The sequence below is a fragment of the Rhinatrema bivittatum genome, chromosome 19, assembly GCF_901001135.1.
Source record: "Rhinatrema bivittatum chromosome 19, aRhiBiv1.1, whole genome shotgun sequence".
Taxonomy (NCBI): Eukaryota; Metazoa; Chordata; class Amphibia; order Gymnophiona; family Rhinatrematidae; genus Rhinatrema; species Rhinatrema bivittatum.
Window position 1 is genome coordinate 18936219 of NC_042633.1, and position 22415 is coordinate 18958633.

Here is a 22415-nt window from a genome sequence, read left to right on the forward strand (position 1 = left end):
TGCTGTCGTCAATTCAAGTAAATACGTACAATAACTTACAGCTAACAATTCGTCATACCATCAACACACAACATAACACAGAACTGCTTGATAACCCAGATCAATGTGACATCCATATATGCTGAACCTTTGGTTAGTTGGGTAGACTTTCGGGATGGTTTAACCTCTTCCATTTAGTAAAGTTTAGCTATACAGGAGTGGGTTAGGGCAGGGATGATTGGTTGGAATTTTTTATTAGGGGGCTCATTAAGGATTTATATTACTAGTTCCCTCTAAGCTGAGCGTGTGAGCGATTTGCTCGTACATGTCGGAGCATTGCTCACGGGTTTTTCTTTGTACTGAATACGGAAATGCAGTGCTAATGCCGCCACTCAAATTGTTGGTTTAAAAAAAAAAATTGTTGCTCAGAAAAAGATTTGCACAGACCTAGTCGCTCCTTAGAGGAGGGAGCATTGCTTATGTTGCCTTGTGTGTGTTAGAATTAACATTTTTTTTTTTTTAATGTTTGTGGTAAATAGAGAATTAAAATCCACTCTCACTTGCTTCCTAAGAAGTGGGGGCTCCCTCCCCCCTTCTTGGGTTGCCCTGTCAGGGGTGTTCTGCCCCCAGCTGCTGACCTGCTGTTCCCCCGTACATACCCAAATCAGTCCAGACTCCTGGGTTTTACATCCCTGCTGTGTTGCAGGAGGGGGGATAAGACTCTTCTTTTTTTTTTTCTTCTGTTTGATTCCCTGACACCCCCCCCCCCCACCCCCCACAGTGGAGATGTCACCCAAATGTTGGCCTTCTTCCCGGTTTCTGTACTGGGCCTGACTGAGAAAAAGCTCTGTTCCGTCTGTGAGGCCATCCAGAGCAGAGCATAAGGTCAAGTGCACCTTGAAGAAACTGGCATATTGCTGGAGCAGTCCTTTCACAGGAAAGCATAAAGAACTTGGTTCTTGCCTGCTAATTTTCTTTCCTGATCGTACCCTGGATCAATCCAGACAAGTGGGTTTATTCATCCCTACCAGCAGATGGAGGCAGAGAAACAAACTTTGAGGCACTGCTATAAAATCGAGCGTGCTACCTGCAGTCCCTCAGAATTTCTGTCTCCAGCAGATGGTAGAGGTGCAAACCTGCAGTCTGGAGGTGGGGGGGGAACAAGAAAGGGAAATAACTAAAGAGTTCAGCTCCCTGAGATGTTAGGTTCCTTCGTGGGCTATCCTTCGGGTAGAGCCAGGGGGTTGGAGATCCCTTGGGGGGGGGGGGTGAAAGCCAGGGGTTCTGACACACTCAGCCTCTTTCAGAAGCAGGGAAGTATGTTTCCTTTCCTTCCCTGGCCTATGTTTTGTTAAATTAAGTTTTGTTGAAAAAAAGAGGTTTTACACGGAGCAGGCCTGAAGTAATATGAGCAGCTGGTGTTTTCTCTGCTGGGAGGCAGGTGGGGGGGGGGGCAAATTTGTGTCTGTTGGGGCCCAGTGGGTTTCAGCACTGGACAGCGTCTATTTTTCTCTTCACGTTGGGGGCTAATTTTAGGCTCCATCTTTGGCATGTCGCTTCCCGCACAGTGCAGCAAAGTTTGTCATGGCTGCAGTTTTCATCCGGGGGGTGGGGGGCACGATTCGGCCATGTTTTGCTGTGAATGTGTCGCTAGGGGGGATGGGACCGCCACAGGACCTTCGGGAGGGGGGGGGGGGTGGTAGGAGCAGGAGGTCGACTGGGCCGGCTCCAGAGGCCCTGGAGGGGTGGGGTCGGAGGAACCAACGGCCATTTTCTCTGCATGTGCTGTTAGCCAGGCTGCTGGTTCAGAGCCTCAGGACTCCCTTTCCACTCTGGCATGGAAACCCAGTCCAGACTCCTGGGTTTCCCACAGAACAGGACCCTGCGGATGACAGGGGAAAGGGAACAGGCACAGGACATGGAAGAAGGGGGTTCCAAAAGCTTTTTCAGCGGATTTTGCCCTGCTGCTCCTTAAGGCCTGTTTGTCTAGGAAGGGAGTGAGGACCAAGAGGCTTTTATCCAGGAAGTCCTGGGCAGCCAAGAAGCCTAGGCAGGTGGAGTCTGGAGGGATCCTGTGGTCCTTGGGTCTCACTAGGTTTGCGTTGGAAGAAGACACGTCAGACGGATGATCTGGGTTGGATACAGGGAGGAACCAGTGGATCCAGGCAGGGACCCTGTGAGCACCTTGGTGGATCCGTTGCAGGATCTGGACCGGGATCCTGTTACTGAATTGGGGGATCCAATGCATAACCCAGATGAGGTACCAGTCGTGATGGACTGGGATGATCCTTGGGCAGTCTTCCTGTTCCGTAGGGATGAGTTGGGCCCGCTAATTCCCCAGGTTCTGGAGGAGCTGGGGATTAAGGTCACTCAGGAAGGTTTGGATAATGAAGGGGTAAACCCAGTCCTGGAGGGATTACGGGGGCCCCCTAAGGCTTTTCTGTTGCCCAAGATGGTGAAGAAGTTGATGGATTGGGAGTAGGAATCTCCTGAAATGGGCTTGAAGGTAGTCAGGGCTATGGCCAAATTATCTCTCTTGCCAGAACAGACTTTGGAGTTGTGGAAGATTCTCAGTGTGGATGCTGTGGTTTCCGTGGTTACCAAAAAGACGACCATCCCGATGGCAGGTGCTGCTACTTTGAAGGATCTCCAGGATCAGAAACTTTAAATTCTCCTTAAGAGGCTGTTTGAGCTTTTGGGCGGTGATCTGCGGAAGTCTGATGCAGAAGGCCTGATTGTGCTGGATGCAGAAGGTGCACGATAAGCGGTCAGAAATGACCGTGGAGGTGGCTCAGGTTGCTTGCTTTGAAGTGGGAATGGCCTGTGTGGCAGTTGTCCTGTATGACGTGATCCGGACTTCTGCCAGAAGTATGGTTTCCACGGTAGCAGCACAGAGACTACTATGGCTACAGAATTGGTCGGCGGATGTGTGGTCTAAAGCCCAGTTGTCTATCCTCCCCTTCATGGAAAGAAAAGCTGCTGTTTGGAGTGGATTTGGAGCAGTTCATGAAGCAATTGAGGGGAGTCGAAGGGTAACAAGTTGTCTGAGAACAAGAAGACACCCCCCCCCCCCCAGAAGTTTTTTTTTTTTTCCTTCGTGAGCTACATTCCAAGAAGCAAGAGTGTTTTGCACTGACAGGAACCCTGGGCTGGCGGCACAAAAACAGATTTCTGGGTGCTGGGTTTTGGATGAGGATTTCTGGGTGCTCCATTCGAGCCAAACACCGGAGGTTCCTGGGGTTCATGGTCCTGGGGGAACATTTCCATTTCGGGCCCTTCCCTTTGGTTTAGTGACAGTACCATGCACATTCACAAAGGTGATTGGTGGTAGTGGAGGCAGTGCTTTGGAAGGAAGGTAGCCTGGTGCACCTGTATCTGGAAGATTGGCTAGTTTGGGCAAAATTGGAAGTGGAGTGTGGTCACAGTTCAGCGGGTCCTGCAACTTCGGGACTCATTGGACTGGGTGACAAACCTGGCAAAGTTATTTCACACCAACCCAGTTATTGGAATATCTTGGGGCACACTTCGATACTCAGGTAGGGAAGGTGTTTCTGATTACAGAATTGGGTCCTTTTTGACTGCAGTGGATGTCTGTTCCCAGGGTCTGGGATTATTTACAGGTCCTGGGTTCCATGGCTTCTATGCTGGAATTGGGTCCATGAGCCTTTGCTCACGTGACCGCTGCAGAGGGCTCTGTTATCCCTTTGGAATCCACTTTCGGAGAAATTTCAGCTTCCGTTGCCATTGCTGGAGGAGGTCAGCTCCAGTCTCTCATGGTGGCTTTCTTGGCACAATTTGGAGAGAGGAATGGACCTCGAAGTGCCCGACTGGATAGTGGTCATCACAGATACCGGTCTATCAGGCTGGGGTGCAATTTGTCAAGGAAAATCGGCCCAAGACCAGTGGTTGTCTGAGGAGGCGACCTGGTCCATCAATCGGCTGGATACCAGGGCAGTGGGTGAAGCCTTACTGGCGTTTCTCTTGCTCGTTCGGAACAAGTCGGTATGACAGGCGTACATCAACTGTCAGGGCAGAATGAAGAGTCTAGTAGCGCTGGAGGCACAAGAACTGTTTGTGTGTGCGGAGAAGCATCCTAGTAAGGATAGCTGCTTTACCATGTGGCTCGAGTGGACAATGTGCAGGCAGACTTCCTCAGCATACAGCATCTGGACTTGGGAGAGTGGGAGCTGTTGACGGAAGCCTTCACCTTGCTGCAGGCAAGGTGGGGCAGACCAGCGTTGGACCTCATGGGAACTCCAAGAAGTTTAAAAAACGGAGCAATTTTTCAGTCCCAGGTCGGATCGGAGGGTATTGACTCTCTCTAGTTCAACTGTGGCCGACGCATCAGTTGCTGTACATGTTCTCTCCATGGCCTCTCATAGGTCGAGTGCTATGGCGCATCGAGATTCATCCGGTAAGGGTGATTCTGGTGGTGCCCAAGTGGCCGCGTTGGCCATGGTTTGCAGACCTTCTTAGTCACTTGGCCCATCTGTCAGGGTTGCTATGACAGGGACCCATATTTTCAGACCGGGAGGATTGCTTCTGTCTAGCAGCTTGGCTTTTGAGAGGTGATGGCTCCACTTGAAAGGTTATTCGGAGCCTGTGATTGCGACTTTGCTTCAGGCGAGGAAGTCTTACACATCTTTGGCTTATGTCAGAGTGTGGAGTCTTTGAAGCTTCGGGTTTTGCAGAGCCAAGGGGCAGCTTTTGAAGATGGATGTCCCGCAGATTTTAGCATTTTTGCAACTGCTTGATGAAGGGTTTGGCTCTTAATTCCCTGTGGGTTCAGGTGGCAGCCTTAGTTTCCCTTCGAGGTAGGATTCGGGGAAAACCGTTGGCATCTCATCCGGATGTGGTTCGTTTCCTCAAGGGGGCAAAGCATCTGTGTCCTCCTGTGTGGAAGATTTGTCCAGCATGGAATCTGAACTTAGTTCTTCAGGTGCTGTGTGGTCTTCCCTTTTAATCGGTTAGGAGGGTTTCGCTAAAGGACTTAACCTTGTTAAGATCCTGGTGGCTGTCTGTTCCGCTAGAAGGATTTCCGAGCTGCAAGCTTTGTCATGTAGGGACCCTTTCCTGCGTTTTTCAAAGGAGGGGGTTTCTTTATGGATGTTTCCTTCCTTTTTTGCGTAAAGTGGTTTCCTCCTTTCACCTCAATAAGGTGATAGTTTCAGGCCTTTCCAAATTTGTCTGTGGATGTTCCTATAGCGAGGGAGATGTTAGATGTGTGCATAATTCTTTTGCGATATCTTAAAGTGACTAATGCCTTTCGAAGATCTGATCCACTATTTGTCCTGTTAAGTGGCGCTAAGAAGGGAAATAAGGCATCCAAGGGCACTATTGCACGATGGCTGAAAGAAACAATAGCTTCAGCTTATGTCTGTAAGGGCCGGTTGGTGCCGGAGGGGTTGAAAGCGCATTCCACTAGGGCACAGGCGACCTTGTGGGTAGAGTGTCCGCTGCTTTCTCCGCAGGAGATTTGTCATGCGGCGACGTAGTCTTCTCTACACTCTTTCCAGACGTTACCGCTTGGATGTGTGGGCACCAGATGAGGCTTCATTTGGGGAAAAAGTGTTGCACGTGGGTCTTTTGAGTTCCTGCCTAGAATAGACTTGTCTGAACTGATCAGGAAAGCAAAACGGGTTCTTACCTGCTAATGTTTGTTCCTGGAGTACCACGGATCAGTCCAGCGACCCATCCCCTTTTTTTTTTTTTTTTTTTTGAGAGAGACTTCCTTGCTTCTGGATGTTGCTGAGCTGATATGTTATATATTCAGAGGCTTGAGAAATGTACATAGTTTGAGATGTGTGTTCTGTTAGGTTAAGAGGGCACAGTTTTTGGGGGGCTCCAACCATTAGGTATCTGTTTACCCCAGGTTTATTGGGGTTTAAGCAAGCCATCTTGGCTTGGGTACAGGTCAATACTGAGGGACTGCAGGTGGCACTCTCGGTTATGTAGGAGTGCCTCAAAGATTTGTTCTCTGCCTCCATCTACTAGTAGGGATGAATAAATCCACTTGTCTGGACTGATCCGTAGTACTCCAGGAACGAAAATTAGAAGGTAAGAACCAATTTTTTCTTTTCTGTAATACAACATCAGTACAAACTCCTGGGTTTTGCATCCCTGCCAGCAGATGGAGACAGAGTTTTACTAACACTGCTACATAACCCTGAGTGCTACCTGCAGTCCCTCAGTATTTGCCTCTAGCAGATGGTAGATTTTATAAAACCTGCAGTTCTACAGACAAAAAAAATAGATAATAGAGAGAGAGCCTTCCTCCTGGAGGGTGGTTAGGTACTGGTGGCAGGGACGCAAAACCCAGGAGCATGGACTAATCTGTGGTACTACAGGAATGAAAATTAGCAGGTAAGAAACCCATTTTCCTTTATGAAAGGACTGCTCCAGCAATATGCCAGTTTCCTCAAGGTGCACTTGACCTTATGCTCTGCTCTGGATGGCCTCATGAGTGGGACAGCGCTTTTTCCTTAGTCAGGCCCGCTATAGAAACTGGGTGACATCCCCCACTGCAGGGGGTGGGGTCAGGGAGCCAGACAGAAAAGTCTCATCACCACCTGCTGTTATGGTCCACCAGCGATGATGTCATAGGGAGGGCAAAACAGTCATTGGGCCACGCTTGGGACAGCTACTGGGAAACAGGCTGGTGCTTGAGGACATCTCCTTTCAGTTATCAAACAAGGTATCAGACTGCTAGGAAGACTCGAGAGAGACAAGGGTCTCCTTAAACATCACATTCCAATAAACAGTCACCCACCATAAGACACACGGCTAGTATTATAGCAAAACCTAAAGGTTTGCACCTTTTTCTGGAGGATAGAACCATTAACCGTTGTTGTTCAGATAGACTAGGGGTGTGTCCAGCTCTTGTTTCTAGGAGTATGCAATAAAGAGTGACTCGCCTCATTAGGCCTGAGGTATTTCCAATTGATTTGGACTAGCCACTGTCAGACAGGATTCTGGACTCAATGGACCAGTGCTCTGACCCAACATGGCACATATATTCTCTGCTACCTAAAAGGTAAACGAAGTATGGGTGAATTTACATGTGACTCTCATACACAATAGATATCCCAAACAAACTTAGAGTCTATATTTATTCAACCAAATAGCACAATTCGAAATGGATGAAAACCTTGCCCAGGTTTTCATCCAGTGTGTTTTATCGGGAAGAGCATTGATCCAGCGTGTTCATCATAGGAGGAAATACATCTGATCATTCATGGAAGACATCTTGTAATTGGGTTGACCGGGAGTGGTACATAGTACATTGGATTTCATCCGCAGGGACATATGCCACCTTCAGTTTGGACTAGACAGTAGTGTAACTTTAGTCCATTTATTCCATTTGGCATTATAAGGAATATGAAATGAACCTACCTATTGGAACAAGAACAGAGTGGTATATTCATGTGTAGATCGTATATATAAGGGGGTAGGGTTCTGTTTTGATCGTCACTACATGTATGGAGAGCCTAATGGATGACACCATATGAATAAAAAATTACTAATTTCAGTTATTGATATAATAAGTTGTAACATCGTGTGTAATTTGTGCTCAAAACATTACATCTTGTGACAGCATAAGAATTTTAGGTTGATGTTCCTGCTGTTTTCAATCATTGATGGTATGTTTATTTGGTATGGTGAAGGATGCGTTTAAGGTGTGGATGTAGTATGAATGGGGTTTGGTGTATGTAGTGTGTGGTATTTCATAACATTGATGTTACATATTCTCTGCTATCACCTGTCTCCCCCTTTTTGATTTTGTCACAGTATGTTTTGTAAGTTCTCTGTCCACTGAAGTGCTCTTTTTATTTAAAATGATCCTGGACGTTTTACCATGGATACGAAATGGGAAAAATTTAGCAGGTTGACCATGCTATCACTTTGGAGCATAACTCAGCCACTGAAAAGTAGAGAGCTGTGGTGGCATGTTGCTCTTTTGCGTAGGGAAGCTGACATTTAAAAGGCAGGGGTTATTGGCAGTGCACAGCATGACCAGATTGTAAGCTCCATGGCACAGGGACAGAGTCTGTATCTATACAGTGCTGTGTATTATCTAGTAGTGCTATAGAAATAAGTAGTAATAGCAAATGTCAGGTTAGCATCAGAGATTGGAAGTGTATTGTTTTGATTGTTTGTTTTTCTTTGTGTATGTTGCGGGAAACAGGTCGTTTTTCCAGCCCAGAGAGGGGGCCAAGAAAGAAGAGTGTCCAGAGGCAGTGAAAAGCAGGGCAGCGGCTGAGGAATTGCCCAAAAGGTACACTAGTTTCTAGAAGCCAGTGGGGTCAAAAGGTCCTGAATTACTAAGCACTGTGCTATGAGAGATGTCTTGCTCGTATAAGAGGCACACTCTGGTTTGGTCAGCCAGCAGCACTTGGCTTTTTCGCTTGTGGATGACATTGTACCAAATGTGCTTACAGCGTAAGAAGCTTTTTTTTTTGCCACCTGGATTAAGTGAATACTATTTCAAAGGTGGCAGGGAGGGCCTCTTCCTTTTTCCTAAGTACACGAGGTGGTGTGGTTTGGCGTCTTAAGACCTCTAGAGTTTGAATACCTGGAAGGGAAGCTTATACTCTCTCCCAGTGGCTTTCTGCGTGTTCTTAGGCAAGTCACTTTGAGGTCTATATTCGAAAGCCATTTAGACGGATGACTGGAAAGTTATCCATCTGAATGTCTACCTGGTTATGTTGAAAGCCGTATGCAGCTAAACTCTAGCCGCCTAATGACTTAAGCAGATAGAATTTAGCCACATAAGTCAGAGGCGTTCTGGAGGCGGGTGGTAGGCGTTTCCAGGTGGAGCAGAGTTGGCCGCATAATTTATGCAGCTAACTCCGATATTTGGAGTTAGCCGCTTAACCTATGTGGCTATTTCTGGTCCGGCTGTTGGACCTCTTCATCTCCCTGTGCCTCAGTTTGCCCAGCCAAAATTGGCTGCTAACACAAGTTTCTCTACTTCTTTAGAATACTTCCTGCCGTCCAAGTGTAAGAATTGGACTTCGAGGCCATCCGTTCAAGAACGGTCTACAAGCTTAATTGCTGAATTGGTTTAAGTGTGTTGGCATCCTGTTTGGGTTTGATATTAAACAAAATATTAACTGTTCCCTGTATGTACCCGGATCAGTCCAGACACCTGGGTTGTGACTCCGCACCAGCAGGTGGAGACAGAGTAAAACTTGTCGGGCTCCCTACATATTGTAAGGTGCCACCCACAGCCCCCCAGTCTTTCTCTGTCTCCAGCAGATGGGGCAGGTCCACCCACAGTCTCTGGGATCCCTGGGGTTGTAGTTTAGCTAGTCAGGGATAGAAAAAAAAAAAAAAGAGGATAGCTCGGATTCCTTTTTTTATTTTATTGCAAAAAAAAAAAAAAAAATTTTCTTTCAGGAAGCTCCCGTTGGAGGTGCCTCCCAGGGGGGTTGTCAGATCCTGAGGGGATCATCCCCCCCTGGTAGAGGCCGCTGCTGGGGTCGAGGACCCGGCCCCTCTGGCAGCAGCGTCGGGGGTGACACCGGGGAGCCCGGTTCACTCACCCCCCGGTGGAGCCCGGAGGCCTTCAGCACCTTGGTCAGCGAGCTAAGTAAAAAAAAAAAAAAAAAGGAGGTTTTTTTCTTTGTTTCGGCGCCGGCTCTCTCTCGGTCTCCCTCGCGACGGTTCGCTTCGTTCGGGGGGGGGGGGTGGTTTGGTTGTTGAGGCGGCGTTCCATTTTTCTTTCGGCTTGGCCGAGATGCCCGTCGGTGCCGCCTGCGGGTCTCGCAGGATGGGATGTGCACGAACTGCCTCGCCGGAGGCGAGGGACCATCCGGGGGCAATCGGGGGGTCGGACCCGGGCGTCCCGTTCGCCGCCGCGCGTTCTCCCTGCCGAGGCGGAGGGGCGGGAACGGTGGCCATTTTGTCTTCAGTCCACGAGGCAACCAGGAGAGCCATGGAACATGGCGCCCAGCCTCCTCCCTCTCTCTCCCCAGCCTCGGGCCTCGGGGGGGGGGGGGGGCGCCTTGGGGTGCCTCAGATGCGGCTGATTGGGGCTCGGAGGAGGGGCCCTCGGACTCGGAAGAGTCTTTTTCTGAAGATTTCACCTTTTTATTAAAAAAACTGGCAAAGTACCAGAGGACGCAGCGCAGGCACGGGAAGGTGCCAGGGGATGATGGAGGACGTTCTCGCTCCCGGAAGAGGTCGGCCCGCCCTAGAGACGTGTCGGTGCCCCCGAAAGACAAGAGACCGGCGCGAGGCGTTCCCCAGGACTCGGAATCTGAGTCCACTTCCTCGGGGGAGGAGCGGTCGGTCTCAGGGGCGACTGGAGGGCCTGAGGGGCCCGATGATCAAGGTCCAGCGCAGCCGGGCGCGGGCAAGGGCACGCTGACGGGGGATGGAGACGATCCCAAGGTCGTCCGTCTCTTTAAGAGGGAGGAGCTTTTCCCTCTCATTCCTGCGATCCTCGAAGAAATCGGGGTGGAGGCCCCGCCGGTGGAAACCCGTCAAGGGCCTAAGATGGATCCGGTGCTTCTGGGGCTCGCGGGCCCTACGGTGGCTTTTCCTTTCCATTTTTCTGCGTCCGACATTCTTTTCCGGGAATGGGACACCCCGGAGCTGGGCCTTAAGGTGAGTAAGGCCATGGATAAGCTATAATCCTCTGCCGGAGGATGCTTTGGAGCTACTGCGTCTTCCGCGTGTGGATGCCGCAGTGTCGGCAGTCACCAAGAGGTCGACCATCCCCGTCACAGGCGCTACGGGATGTCCAGGATCGGAAGCTGGAGGTGCAGCTCAAGAAGGTTTTTGAGGTGTCAGCCCTGGGGGTCAGGGCGGCCATTTGCAGCAATTTTGCGTTGCGGGCTGGTCTCCGCTGGGCCCAGACCTTACAGGCGAATGCGGGTCTCTCGGAGGGGGAGGCTTCTCAGGAGGATCATCTGGAGGCGGTAATCGCTTACAGCGCTGATGCCATGCACGATTTGCTGCGGACTTCGGCCAGGGCTATGGTGTCTGCGGTTTCAGCGCGCCGTCTTCTTTGGCTCCGTAACTGGGCGGCGGACGGTACTTCTAAGGCTCATCTAGGCTCCTTGCCTTTTAAGGGGAAGTTGCTGTTTGGGAAGCAGCTGGATGATCTCATGCAGTTCCTGAGTGAGAACAAGGCTTTTAAGCTGCCGGAGGACAGGCCACGGCCTAGGCCCATTTCTCTTCACGGAACCGTTTTCGGACTAACCGGCGCCAGAGGCCACAGAGGTCAGCTGGGTCAGGACAGTCCTTCCGAGGGGGCACTGTCTGATCCTCCACCTGGTCTCAGTCCTTTCGGGGGAAGAGATTCAACAGGACAGGTGGTCCCTCGGCGGGGTCGGGGGCCAAGTCGGCCCAATGATACGCGACCGGTTCGTTTCTCGTCGGTGGTTTCAGAGGCCGTTCCACTTGTGGGAGCGCGCCTCGAACGTTTCTACGAGGAATGGACCAAAATAACTTCAGACCAGTGGGTGTTAGACGTGATAAGACACGGTTACGCGTTAGATTTTGCACGTCTGCCCTGGAACAAGTTTCTCGTTTCTCCCTGCAAGGCCATAGCCAAAAGGGCGGCCGTACGGGCAACCCTCCAGCGCCTGGAGGCTCTGGGCGCCATTACTCCCGTCCCACCGACGCAACGGGGCATGGGAAGGTACTCCATTTATTTCGTGGTCCCAAAGAAGGACGGGGCGTACCGTCCAATCCTCGACCTAAAAGGGGTCAACCGGTGCCTTCGTGTTCCCCGTTTCAAGATGGAGACGATTCGCTCGGTAGTGGCTGCGGTTCGTCCGGGCGAGTTCCTGGCGTCCCTGGTTTTGACAGAGGCGTATCTCCACATAGGGATTCAGCCAGCCTATCACCAGTACGAGGTGGGTGTGGTTTGGCGTCTTAAGACCTCTAGAGTTTGAATACCTGGAAGGGAAGCTTATATTCTCTCCCAGTAGCTTTCTGCATGTTCTTAGGCAAGTCACTTTGAGGTCTATATTCGAAAGCCATTTAGACGGATGACTGGAAAGTTATCCATCTGAATGTCTACCTGGTTATGTTGAAAGCCGTATGCAGCTAAACTCTAGCCGCCTAATGACTTAAGCAGATAGAATTTAGCCACATAAGTCAGAGGCGGGTGGTAGGCGTTTCCAGGTGGAGCAGAGTTGGCCGCATAATTTATGCAGCTAACTCCGATATTTGGAGTTAGCCGCTTAACCTATGTGGCTATTTCTGGTCCGGCCGTTGGACCTCTTCATCTCCCTGTGCCTCAGTTTGCCCAGCCAAAATTGGCTGCTAACACAAGTTTCTCTACTCCTTTAGAATACTTCCTGCCGTCCAAGTGTAAGAATTGGACTTCGAGGCCATCAGTTCAAGAACGGTCTACAAGCTTAATTGCTGAATTGGTTTAAGTGTGTTGGCATCCTGTTTGGGTTTGACATTAAGCAAAATATTAACTGTTAATAGTTGGTATGCATTGCTTTTATTGTTACTTTTTTGGTCATGTTATCAGGTAGCCGCTAGATGGTGCTGTAACTGCAGGCTGAGAGAAAACATTTCTGTTTTTAAAGCAACAGGTGGCACATATAAGTTAAGCTGTCATAAGATTGATTTTTAAGCTTAGTTGTGATCATCTGATTAAAATAGCAAGGATAAGATGTAGAAATGAAAAACGTTTTTGGAGTTAAAAAAAAAAATGTGGAATAAGACCAAACAATACCAGGGAATGAAGAAATCAGTGATTATAGTACTTTCCCCCCCCCCCCCCCCCCCCCACAGATAAGCAGGCTGAATTAGCCATGCTGTCTGGGGACGTCTTCCAGGACGGCCGAGACTGAGCTTCCCTTAGCTGACTGAGTTTTGTGTGTGAGGCTGCGTGTACTTTTCCTGCGCAGTGCCATCTTCCTCCCAGCTGTCTTCCATGCTGCGAGTCGCACGCGGAGCTCCTCAACTCCTCTCGGATTTTTATTCTCTTCAGAGACCTTCAACTTTTCTTCGCCCGGCATGCCTCTCAGGCTGCCAGGATTCAAGTTCTGCCAATGTGGCAAAAGCAGTGGGCTATGAACCAGGAGACCAGGGTTCGAGTCCTGCTGTCGCTCCTTCGGAACTTGGGCAAGTCACTTTACCCTCCATTGCCTCAGGTACAAACTTACGGGCCGATAACAGAAAACTTCGCGGGAGAGCCGGCGAGCGCCCGCTCTCCTGGGCGCGCGATTCAGGAAGCCCAGGTATGCAAATTAGGGCCCACGGTAAAAAGGCACTAGGGACACTAGCGCATCCCTAGCACCTCCTTTTTGACAGAAGCAGTGGCTGTCAGCGGGTTTGACAGCCGACGCTTAATTTTGCCAGCGTCGGTTGTCGAACCCACTGACAGCCACGGGTTCGGAAAACGGACGCTGGCAAAATTGAGCGTCCATTTTCCAACCCGTGAGCAGATTTTTAAATTTTTTTTAATCTTTGGGACCTCCGACTTAATATCGCTATGATATTAATTCGGAGGGTGTACAGAAAAGCAATTTTTTCTGCTTTTCTGTGCACTTTCCCGGTGCTGGCTGAAATTAACGCCTGCCTTTGGGCAGGCGTTAATTTCTGAAAATAAAATGTGCGGCTTGAAGGCTCCTGAAAGATGTCCTCAGACAGCATGGCTAATTCATCCTACTATCTATAGAAACACAGTTTACGGTAAGCAAAATTGATTTTCCTGCTGTTTGCTTTCTACCAGTGTACTTTTCCTAATGTATGACTTTGTTTCTCCAGGGTAGCAGAGCACCCGCTGAAAGACAGGAATGGCACGGCACATTGCAAGGAGGCAGTCTCTGTCAAATGTGCTGCCAAGAAGTCTGCCCGGGTTCTTGTAAGCGACAGTGAAGAGGAAGAGGAGAAGGGCCAGGCTGAGTCTGTGGAGTCTGACACCATGACACCACAGAAGAGTGAAAGCAATAAGGTGAATCTGCCACTTCCTGCGCCTCCCTAAATATTCTTCCCTCAGGTCCATTTCCTCCTCTCTCCATCCTCTTTGTTGCATTCTCTTGCCTTTTTGATTTTCCTCTTTAAAAGTCTTCTTGCCCCTTTAACTTTAAAAGAACAGTTCCTGTGCATACCCCAGATCAGTCCAGACAAGTGGGTTTTGCACCTCTACCAGCAGATGGAGGCAGAGAACAAAAAACTTTGAGGCACTGCTGCATAACCGAGAGTGCCACCTGCAGTCCCTCAGTATTTCTCTGTCTCCAGCAGATGGCAGACGTTCAACCCTGCAGTCTGACTAAAAAAAATAAAATAAAAAATAGAGTGTAAAAGTTGAGACTAGAGATTTTGGATTCAGAGACTCCCTGAGATGTGTTAGGCTCCTTCGTGGACCATACTTCAGGTGGAGCCGGGCGACCAGGTGGTTGGGAACCTCTGACTGATTTAGCCCGCTGTGGTCCAGAGGCCCTAATAGCCAGAGGACTGGCTCCCTCGCGACCTCTCAAGTCTCCGCCTGTGAGCTCTCTGTCCCTGAAGGGAAGTACTCTTTATTATTGTTTCTCTTTGTATTAAGATTTGTTTAAAAAAAAAAAAAAAAAAGTTTGAATTTGCGAAGCAAAAACTGCAGTTGGGACATGATGGTTGGGGGGGGGCGCTTTGATTGTGGGACAGGTCTGTGTCTGCAGGAACAGAGAGTTGAGTGCCTTGCGGTTCCTTCGCTTTGGGGGATCCGGGGAGCTGAAGGAGTTTTTTTTTCGCACACTGCTTGGCTCGGCCAGGGCGCAGCATGGCTGTCACAGGTGTGGCCTAGCTTTTCCCCACACTCTGCTTCGGTGGAGGTGGACCGGCAGCGGGGGCTGTTGTCGCTGCTTGCGGGAAGTGAGTGGTTCGCCCATATTTCCTATATTCCGCTGGGGGATCCCAGGGGCGAGAGGAGCTGTACTGCGCACCGTTCAGAGTGGTGCACCTGTGCGGCTCTTGTTGCCGACCACGTGTGGCCCTGCTTTTTCGGTGGCGTGGGCTAATATTTCTTTCCCCGCAGTAATCGGTGCTGTGTGGGGAATGGCGCCAAAACCACGCATGGCACATGCAGAGTCTGCAGCCTCTGGTCGGCACGGTGCAATGCGCGCTTCCTTAGCACTGGTGGTGTGACAGGGAAGGAGGGGACCTCTTTGGGCACAGCGGGCAAAAGAAAGGCCTCTAAGGTGTTGGGGGGGGGGTCTTCGGATGTGGTCCCGGGGTTCTGCACCCCATAGGCCGGAGATTCCCATCCCCTGTGCTCGCCTGTGGGCAGGTGGCTGCAGAGCATCAGGATGGGGAAGGGGAATTTGATGTTAGTCTGCCTGATCAGGGTGCTGAAGATCCGGAGGAGTTTTTCCTCCTGCATAAAGCATTTCTGGTGCAAAAAGTGGTAGGGGGGGAAGCATTCCAGCGAGAAGATTCCCTGTCGTTCGGTCAAGGGACCATGAGTGGGACCTGCCGAGGCATCTGGGTCTTGGTCACGCTGAGGCCGAGATTACTTGGATGACATGCAGGGGGGCCCTGCAGATCCTCGGGTAGTAGACCTGGATGTGGGTGCCGACACGAACCTGCATATACCGATCCTGGTGGGGGGAAAAAGGATGACACTGATCCGGTTGAGTTCCTGGTAACAGTGGAATGACCCAGGGGGGTCTGTCTGATCATTAAGGAGGAGTTGCGTCCTCTCATTCCCCAGGATCTAGAGGAAATGGGGGTTAAAGTAGCCCTGGAGGAGTCTGATAATGAAGGACTAGACCCGGTCCTGGATGGACTGCGGAGGCCTCCTAGTACCTTTCCTCTAAAGTTCCGTAAGCTGGTAAACCGGGAATGGGACTTCCTGGAGGCGGGCTTGAAGGCTGGTCGCATAATGGTGAAGCTGTACCCGTTGAAGGAAGAGATGCTGATCTCCTGTGGGTTCCTAAGCTGGATGCGGCTATGTCCGCCGTTACTAAGAAGAAGACCATTCCAGTGGCGGATTCTGCCACTCTGAAGGATTTTCAGGATCATAAATTGGAGATTTAGTTGAATCGGATGATTGACATTTTTGCCTTGAGCCTGAGGGTGGCGATTTGTGGCAATATGATGCAGAGGGCCCGTTTGTGCTGAGTTCAGAAGAGTTTGGGAGAGTCAAAAGGAAAATAAGTTGCCTGAAGATAAGAGGGGTGGCAAGGAGATTTTCCCTCTCCAGTCCTGTTTTCAAGATACAAAATGTTCTGTTCCTGCAAGAACACCTCTGCTTTGGAGTGGAAGCAGATTCTGGGCAGGCAGCACTCCTTTCAAGGGACCTGCAGCTCCACCAGAGCTAGTGCTGGCCAGGGGACTGGAGGCAGAAAGTCAACACAATTATGCCAGTTGCGTCCTTTCCTCTGTGGAGCCGGTAGGGGGTAGGTTGTCCTGCTTTTACGGGGCATGGGTCAAAATTACCGCAGATCAATGGGTTCTGGTGGTGGGAAGAGACGGTTACCGTTAGAATTTTGTGCCCTGTCAGGGAGGCCTGTCTAGAGTCCCACTGCGTGTCTCGAAGAGACGGCAAACAATAAAGGGGACTCTGCAAAGGTTACAAATGTTGGACACTTTAGTTCTGTTCCTGTTTGTCAAACAGGAATAGGGGAGGTACTCCATTTTTCACGGTTCCCAAAAAGGAGGGCTCCTTTCGGACCATTCTGGATTTGCAAGAGATGTAATCTTATGGGTTGTGCACAGTTATAGCAGCGGGCCACAGGGGAGAGTTCTTGGCGTCATTGGACTTGACAGAGGCCTACCTCCATATGTCAATTCGAAGGGACTACCAGAAATTTCTACGGTTCATGGTGCAGGGCCAACATTTTCAGTTTCAGATTCTTCCCTTGGGCTTAGTCACGGTGCCCCACGCCTTCACAAAAGTGATGAGGGAGATGGCGTTATCCTTAAGGTGAGAAGGGAGTTTGGTCCACCCATATCTGGTCAACTGGCTCTTCCTGGTGAAGACAGAGGAGGAATGCGGTTGCTGCATACGAGTGTTGCTCCTATTGAGTTCACTGGGTTGCGTGTTAAACGTGTCCAAGAGTTATCTGGTGCTGGCCCAATCATTAGAGTGTCTGGGAGCGCATTTTGATACTCAGTAAGGCAGGATCTTTCTGACTGTGGACAGAGTGTTGAAGTTGCAATGTCTGCTCAATCTGTCAGTGCTGAAGCTCTGGGATTATCTGCAGGTCCTGGGCTCCATGGCCTCCACCTTGGCCTTGGTTCTGTGGGCCTTTACTCTCATGTGTCCTTTGCAGAAGGCGCTGTTGTCCAGATGGAATCCATTATCAGAGGAGTATCATTAGCCTTTTCATCTTTGGGGAGAATCCAGATCCAGTCTCTTGTGGGGCTCTCCTGTCCAAATATGGAGAAAGGAGTGGATCTGGAGGGCCCAGCTTGGGTAGTAGTGACCACTGATGCCATCCTCAAGGGTTGGGTGGGGAGGGGTGGTGTCAGGGTGGTCTGATCTAGGGCATTGGTTTTCAGCATAGATGGCTTGGTTGATCACCTGGAGATGAGGGCAGTACACAGAGCCCAGGAGGCCTTTTCTTCCTTGGGTTGGATGGTATGAATCTTCTCTGACAATGCGAGTACGGTGACTTATATCAATCGTCAGAGAGGTACGAAGAGTCACAGTGTGGCTTTGGAGGCTCGGCAGTTATTTGCTTGGGTGGAGCGTCATCTTGAAGATATAGCGGCATCTCACATAGTGGGCATGGACAGTGTGCAAGCGGACTTCCTTAGCAGGCAGCAGCTAGATCCCGGGGAGTGGGAGTTATCCTCGGAGGCTTGTGATTGCTTATGTGCCAGGTGGGGAGTTCCTCAGTTAGGCCTATTTGCAACGAGGGCCATCGTGAAGATGGCAAGGTTCTTCAGTCACAGAGGGGAAGTTTGGGTAGAAGGGCTGGGTGCTCTACCTTACCAGTGGCCGATGGGGATCCGCCTATGTGTTTCTTCCTTGGCCGCTTGTCGGTTGTGTGTTGCACCACATAAAGACACATTCAGGGCAGGTGGTTCTGGTGACTGGAGTGGCTGTGGTTTGTGAACCTGGTAGGTCTCACTATAGATGGTCCTCTCAGGTTGGCTCACCTGCCAGGGTTGTTTTGGCAAGGTCTCATATTTTTGGATCCAGAGGATCGCTTGTGTCTCAGTTTGGCTTTGAGAGGTGGAGGTTGCGCTTAAAGGTTATTCGGAGATAGTCATTTCCACTTTGATCCTAAGTAGCCTAGGACTGATGAGCGGTCAGGGGCGGATTCTGCAACTCCTCAGGTGATCCACTGCTGCCGATGGGGACATGTTGGATGAAGTGGATGACCCTGATCTGCTATGGGAAGGTCCAGTGGGGGATTCAGACAAGGACTCTGTGAGCGCCTTGGAGCCGAAGCAGGATGTGGAGGACTTCCTGATCGCTGAGGAGGAAGATCTTAGGGCTGTGAGACTGTTCCATAAGGAGGAACTGCTCCTGCTAATTCCTCAGGTGTTGGAGGAATTGGGGATTAAAGTCACGCAGGAGGATTCTGACAATGAGGGAGTGAACCTTGTCCTGGATGGACTGTGGGGACTGCCTAAGGCCTTTCCTTTACCGAAAAGGTGAAGAAGTTGGATCGGGAGTGGGCATCTCCCGAGGCAGGCCTGAAGGTAGCCAGAGCTATGGCTAAGCTATATCCCTTGCCGGAGCAAACTTTGGAGTCGTGGAAGATTCCCATGGTGGATGCGGCAGTGTCAGCAGTGACCAAAGACGACGACTATCCCAGTGGCAGAATCGACCGCACTGAAGGATATCCAGGATAGGAAACTGGAAATTCTGTTAAAGGTTGTTTGAGGTTTCAGCTTTAAGCCTTCGTGTGGTGGTCTGCGGGAGCTTGATGCAAAGAGCCTGCTTGTGCTGGGTCCAGAAGGTACAGGAGAAGGTGTTGGGGGCAATGAACAAGGCCACTCAGTATTCTCATTTAAAGGCAGGCGTACAACATGGTTCGGACTTCCTCCAGGAATATGGTCTCCGCTGTCGCTGCATGGAGGCTTCTGCGGTTGCGGAATTGGTCAGCGAATGTGTGGTCTAAAGCCCAGCTGTGTAACCTCCCCTTTAAAGGGAAGTTGCTATTCGGAGAGGATCTGGAGCCACTGATGAAGCAGTTGGGGGAATCAAAGGGAAATAAATTACCTGAGGATAAGACCACCAAGAAGACTTTTTTCCACCGCATACTTGTTTTCAGGACACGAGATTTCGATCAAGCAGAAGTTTGTTGCCTATGGCACAGAAGCAGGGCTCGGGCAGGCAGCAGTCCTTTCGAGCACAGATTAGGACTCCCTGTGACAGGGCCGGTGGAAGTAAGCTTAGCGAATGAAGGCAAGGGCACGATTGCAAGATGGCTGAAGGAGGCGATAAATACAGCTTACATCTGTAAGGGTTGGTGCTGGAAGGGTTGCGGGCACATTCCACCTGGGCAGAGTGTCAACTTATTTCTCCACAAGAGATTTGTCGGGCAGAGACATGGTCGTTTCTTCACACTTTTACCAAAATTACCGTTTGGATGTGCAGGTGCCAGAGGAGGCAGCTTTTAGGGAAAGTGTGTTGCGTGTGGATCTTTCAAGTTCCCGCCCAGGTTAGAGGGTCTTGGGTACATCCCACGTGTCTGGACGGATCTGGGGTATCCACAGGAAAGGAAAATTTGATCTTCCCTACTAATTTTTGTTCTGTAATACCACCAATCAGGCCAGAGACCCATCCCCTTCTTTTGAAAGACTTCCTTGCTTGTAGATGTTGCTGAGACAGTGTGTAATCATATGCAGAATTACTAAGAGTGTACATAGTTTATAATTCTTGTTTGAGACGGGGTGGGGGGGGGGTCCTAGTTTTAGGGGGCTCCAACGTTGAGTCTCTGCTCACCCAGAGATTTTTGGAGTTTGTTTGATTTGGACATCTTGGCTTGGGTACAGGTTAATCCTGAGGTACTGCAGGTGGCATTCTCGGTTATGTAGCAGTACCTGAAAAGTTTTTATTCTCTGCCTCCATCTGCTGGTAGAGATGCAAATCCCACTTGTCTGGACTGATCTGTGGTATTGCAGGAACAAAAATGAGCAGATAACACATTTTCCTATGGCGCCAGTCTGATGGTCTCTGTGGCAGTGCTGCTGTATGCTAGAAGGAGCTGAATATTTTGCTGGGGTCCCAGCCATTACATAGCAGTGATACCTACTGCCAAATGTACAGTGCATACACATGGAATCGCAGAGGGAGCTGTGGTCTGTGGTTTACTACTCCCAATTGTTGTTGCTATTAAGGTAGAGGGAACTAGCTGGGCCTGTTGTCTCCCTCCCCCTGGGTGCTTGTCCTTCTAATGTTCACTGTGTTTCTCATTTCAGGAATCTCTCTCCACATCGAGCACGCCCCAGACAGATGCCACCTCTCCTGGCAGTGGCAGATCGGGGAGCAGCCCCTTTACCCCAGACCCGGCCCTTGTCTCTCCCTCAAGCATTCCAAAACGTAGAACAGGTAAAGAGCAAATCCCATCTCAAAAGTTTGGCATGTGGCTGTGTGTTTGTGGCTGGGGTAAGGGGGGCGGGGGGTGCAATCTTGCCCACATAAACACCTTCTGGTCTGTGTTCAGTGGCTGGATACCCTTGTTATAGCCCTCTTAACACAGTCTTGTATCCAGTCACCCCCAGCACTGAAATATAACTATTGTGAGTTGAGCCGTTCTGCACAAAATAAGAGCAGCAATGGGGCTCTTCCGTGTAAGAAGTACATTTTGGGGGAAGGTGCTCAGCTTTTGCACAACTGCTTAAATATTTCTAGCTTCCTCTGCACTCAAGCTAATCCACATCAGTGGGTTATACACTCCTACCAGCAGATGGAGACTGAGTAAAGCTTGCTTGCTGATATCACCGACACATAGCCCTGCCCTGACATCAGCCTGCCATTCCTGTTCATCCAGGCAAGCCAATCCAACCAGCAGGTGCTCAGGCACTAGCCAGCCAGTTTTTCTCCATCTCCAGCAGGTGGTGGACATACATTCATGGTTGTGGATCTTGGCCTGCCTGGATTGACCAGGCCGGTTTGACCTCCTGTGGTGAAAGCAGTAGCTCCCTCCCTCAGTTGAATGTCTGAGAACCAATATCAGGAGACAAGCATAAAATAGAAAAGGACAGGAGTGTGAGGTGAAGGCTGCGGCCCTCGCCCTCCTCTGGGCAGCAGAAGAGAACCCAGGAGGGTAAGGAAGCCTTGGGCTCAGCTCTGCTGCATAGTTCTCTTCTCTGTCTAGTCCTGCTTTCTTCCCTCTATTCTCTCCCTGCCTTTCTTTCTTATTTTGCCGGTTTTATCTGTGGAAAGTTTACTTAAAAAAAAAAAAGCGCACGCATCAAGCAGCGCTGGGAGCGGGTGCCGGCCAATCTTTTGCAGGCAGGGCAACAGACAGCTGCAATCGCAACTGTGCCGAACCTCGCAGGCTAATTTTAGAACTGGCAAAGCCACATGCAGCAGGTGCCATTTTTATTGGCAGGAACTGCTCAGGCACACGGATGACGGTGTGTCTGAATACGGTGCCTTCGTTCTTGCCGAAGGTTGTTCCTCACTCCATACGTTTGCTCAGCTTCTAACGGAAGAGAAGAGAGTGTGTGACATGGCAGCAGGGGAAGAAGCTTCGCATCTGCTCAGCATGCCATATGAAGGTTCTGGTGGCACCAGAGTGGCCATGTCATCCGTGGTTTGCGAGTCTCGTTCGTCTTGCGATAGATGGTTTCATCAGGTTGGCTCATCTGCCGGGGTTACTGCGGCAAGGGACCATACTCTCAGATCAGGTGGATCACTTCTGTCTCGCGGCTTGGCTTTTGAGAGGAGGCAGCTATGGTTGAAAGAATACTCTGAGACTGTTATTGCTACTTTACTTTAGGTGAGGAGGCCATCCGCTTCACTTTCTTACATTCGAGCATGGGGAGTGATTGAGTCCTGGTGCCTGGAGGAAGGTCTAGAGCTATTGTGGGTCATTATTCCTCAGATCCTGGCATTTTTGCAATGGGACTTGGCGAAGGGCCTGGCCTACGGCTCAGAGTGCGGGTAGCAGCATTAGCATGTTTTTGAGGGAAGTTACATGGAAAGCCATTGGTCTCCCATCCAGATGTCGTATGTTTTCTGAGGGGGGCAGAGCATTTGTGTCCATCCTGGAGCCTTAATTTGGTTCTGAAGGTCCTTTGTGGTTCCCCTTTTTGAGGCTTTGTGAAGGGCATCTTTAAAGGATCTCACCTTGAAGTCTGTCTTTTTGGTGGCGATTTGTTCAGCCAGGTGAATTTTGGAGCTTCATGTGTTCTCATGTAGAGAGCCTTTCTTGCGAATTACGGATGACGGTGTGTCTGAGTACGGTGCCTTCGTTCTTGCCGAAGGTTGTTCCTCACTCCGTATTAACCAGTCGGTTGAACTCCCTGCATTTCCGAATTTGTCATCAGAAACGCCGCATGCAAGAGAATTTCAC

General features: G+C 50.2%; 1 protein-coding gene across 1 annotated transcript in view; it reads left to right on the forward strand.

The window, feature by feature from the left end:
- Positions 1-22415, forward strand: part of LIG1 (DNA ligase 1) — a 110398-nt gene that overhangs the window by 7970 nt on the left and 80013 nt on the right. Inside the window, exons 2-4 of the mRNA XM_029585207.1 lie at positions 8165-8254; positions 13720-13906; positions 20314-20443. Coding sequence (XP_029441067.1) covers positions 8165-8254; positions 13720-13906; positions 20314-20443 — 407 coding nt within the window. The remainder of the gene's footprint in view (positions 1-8164; positions 8255-13719; positions 13907-20313; positions 20444-22415) is intronic.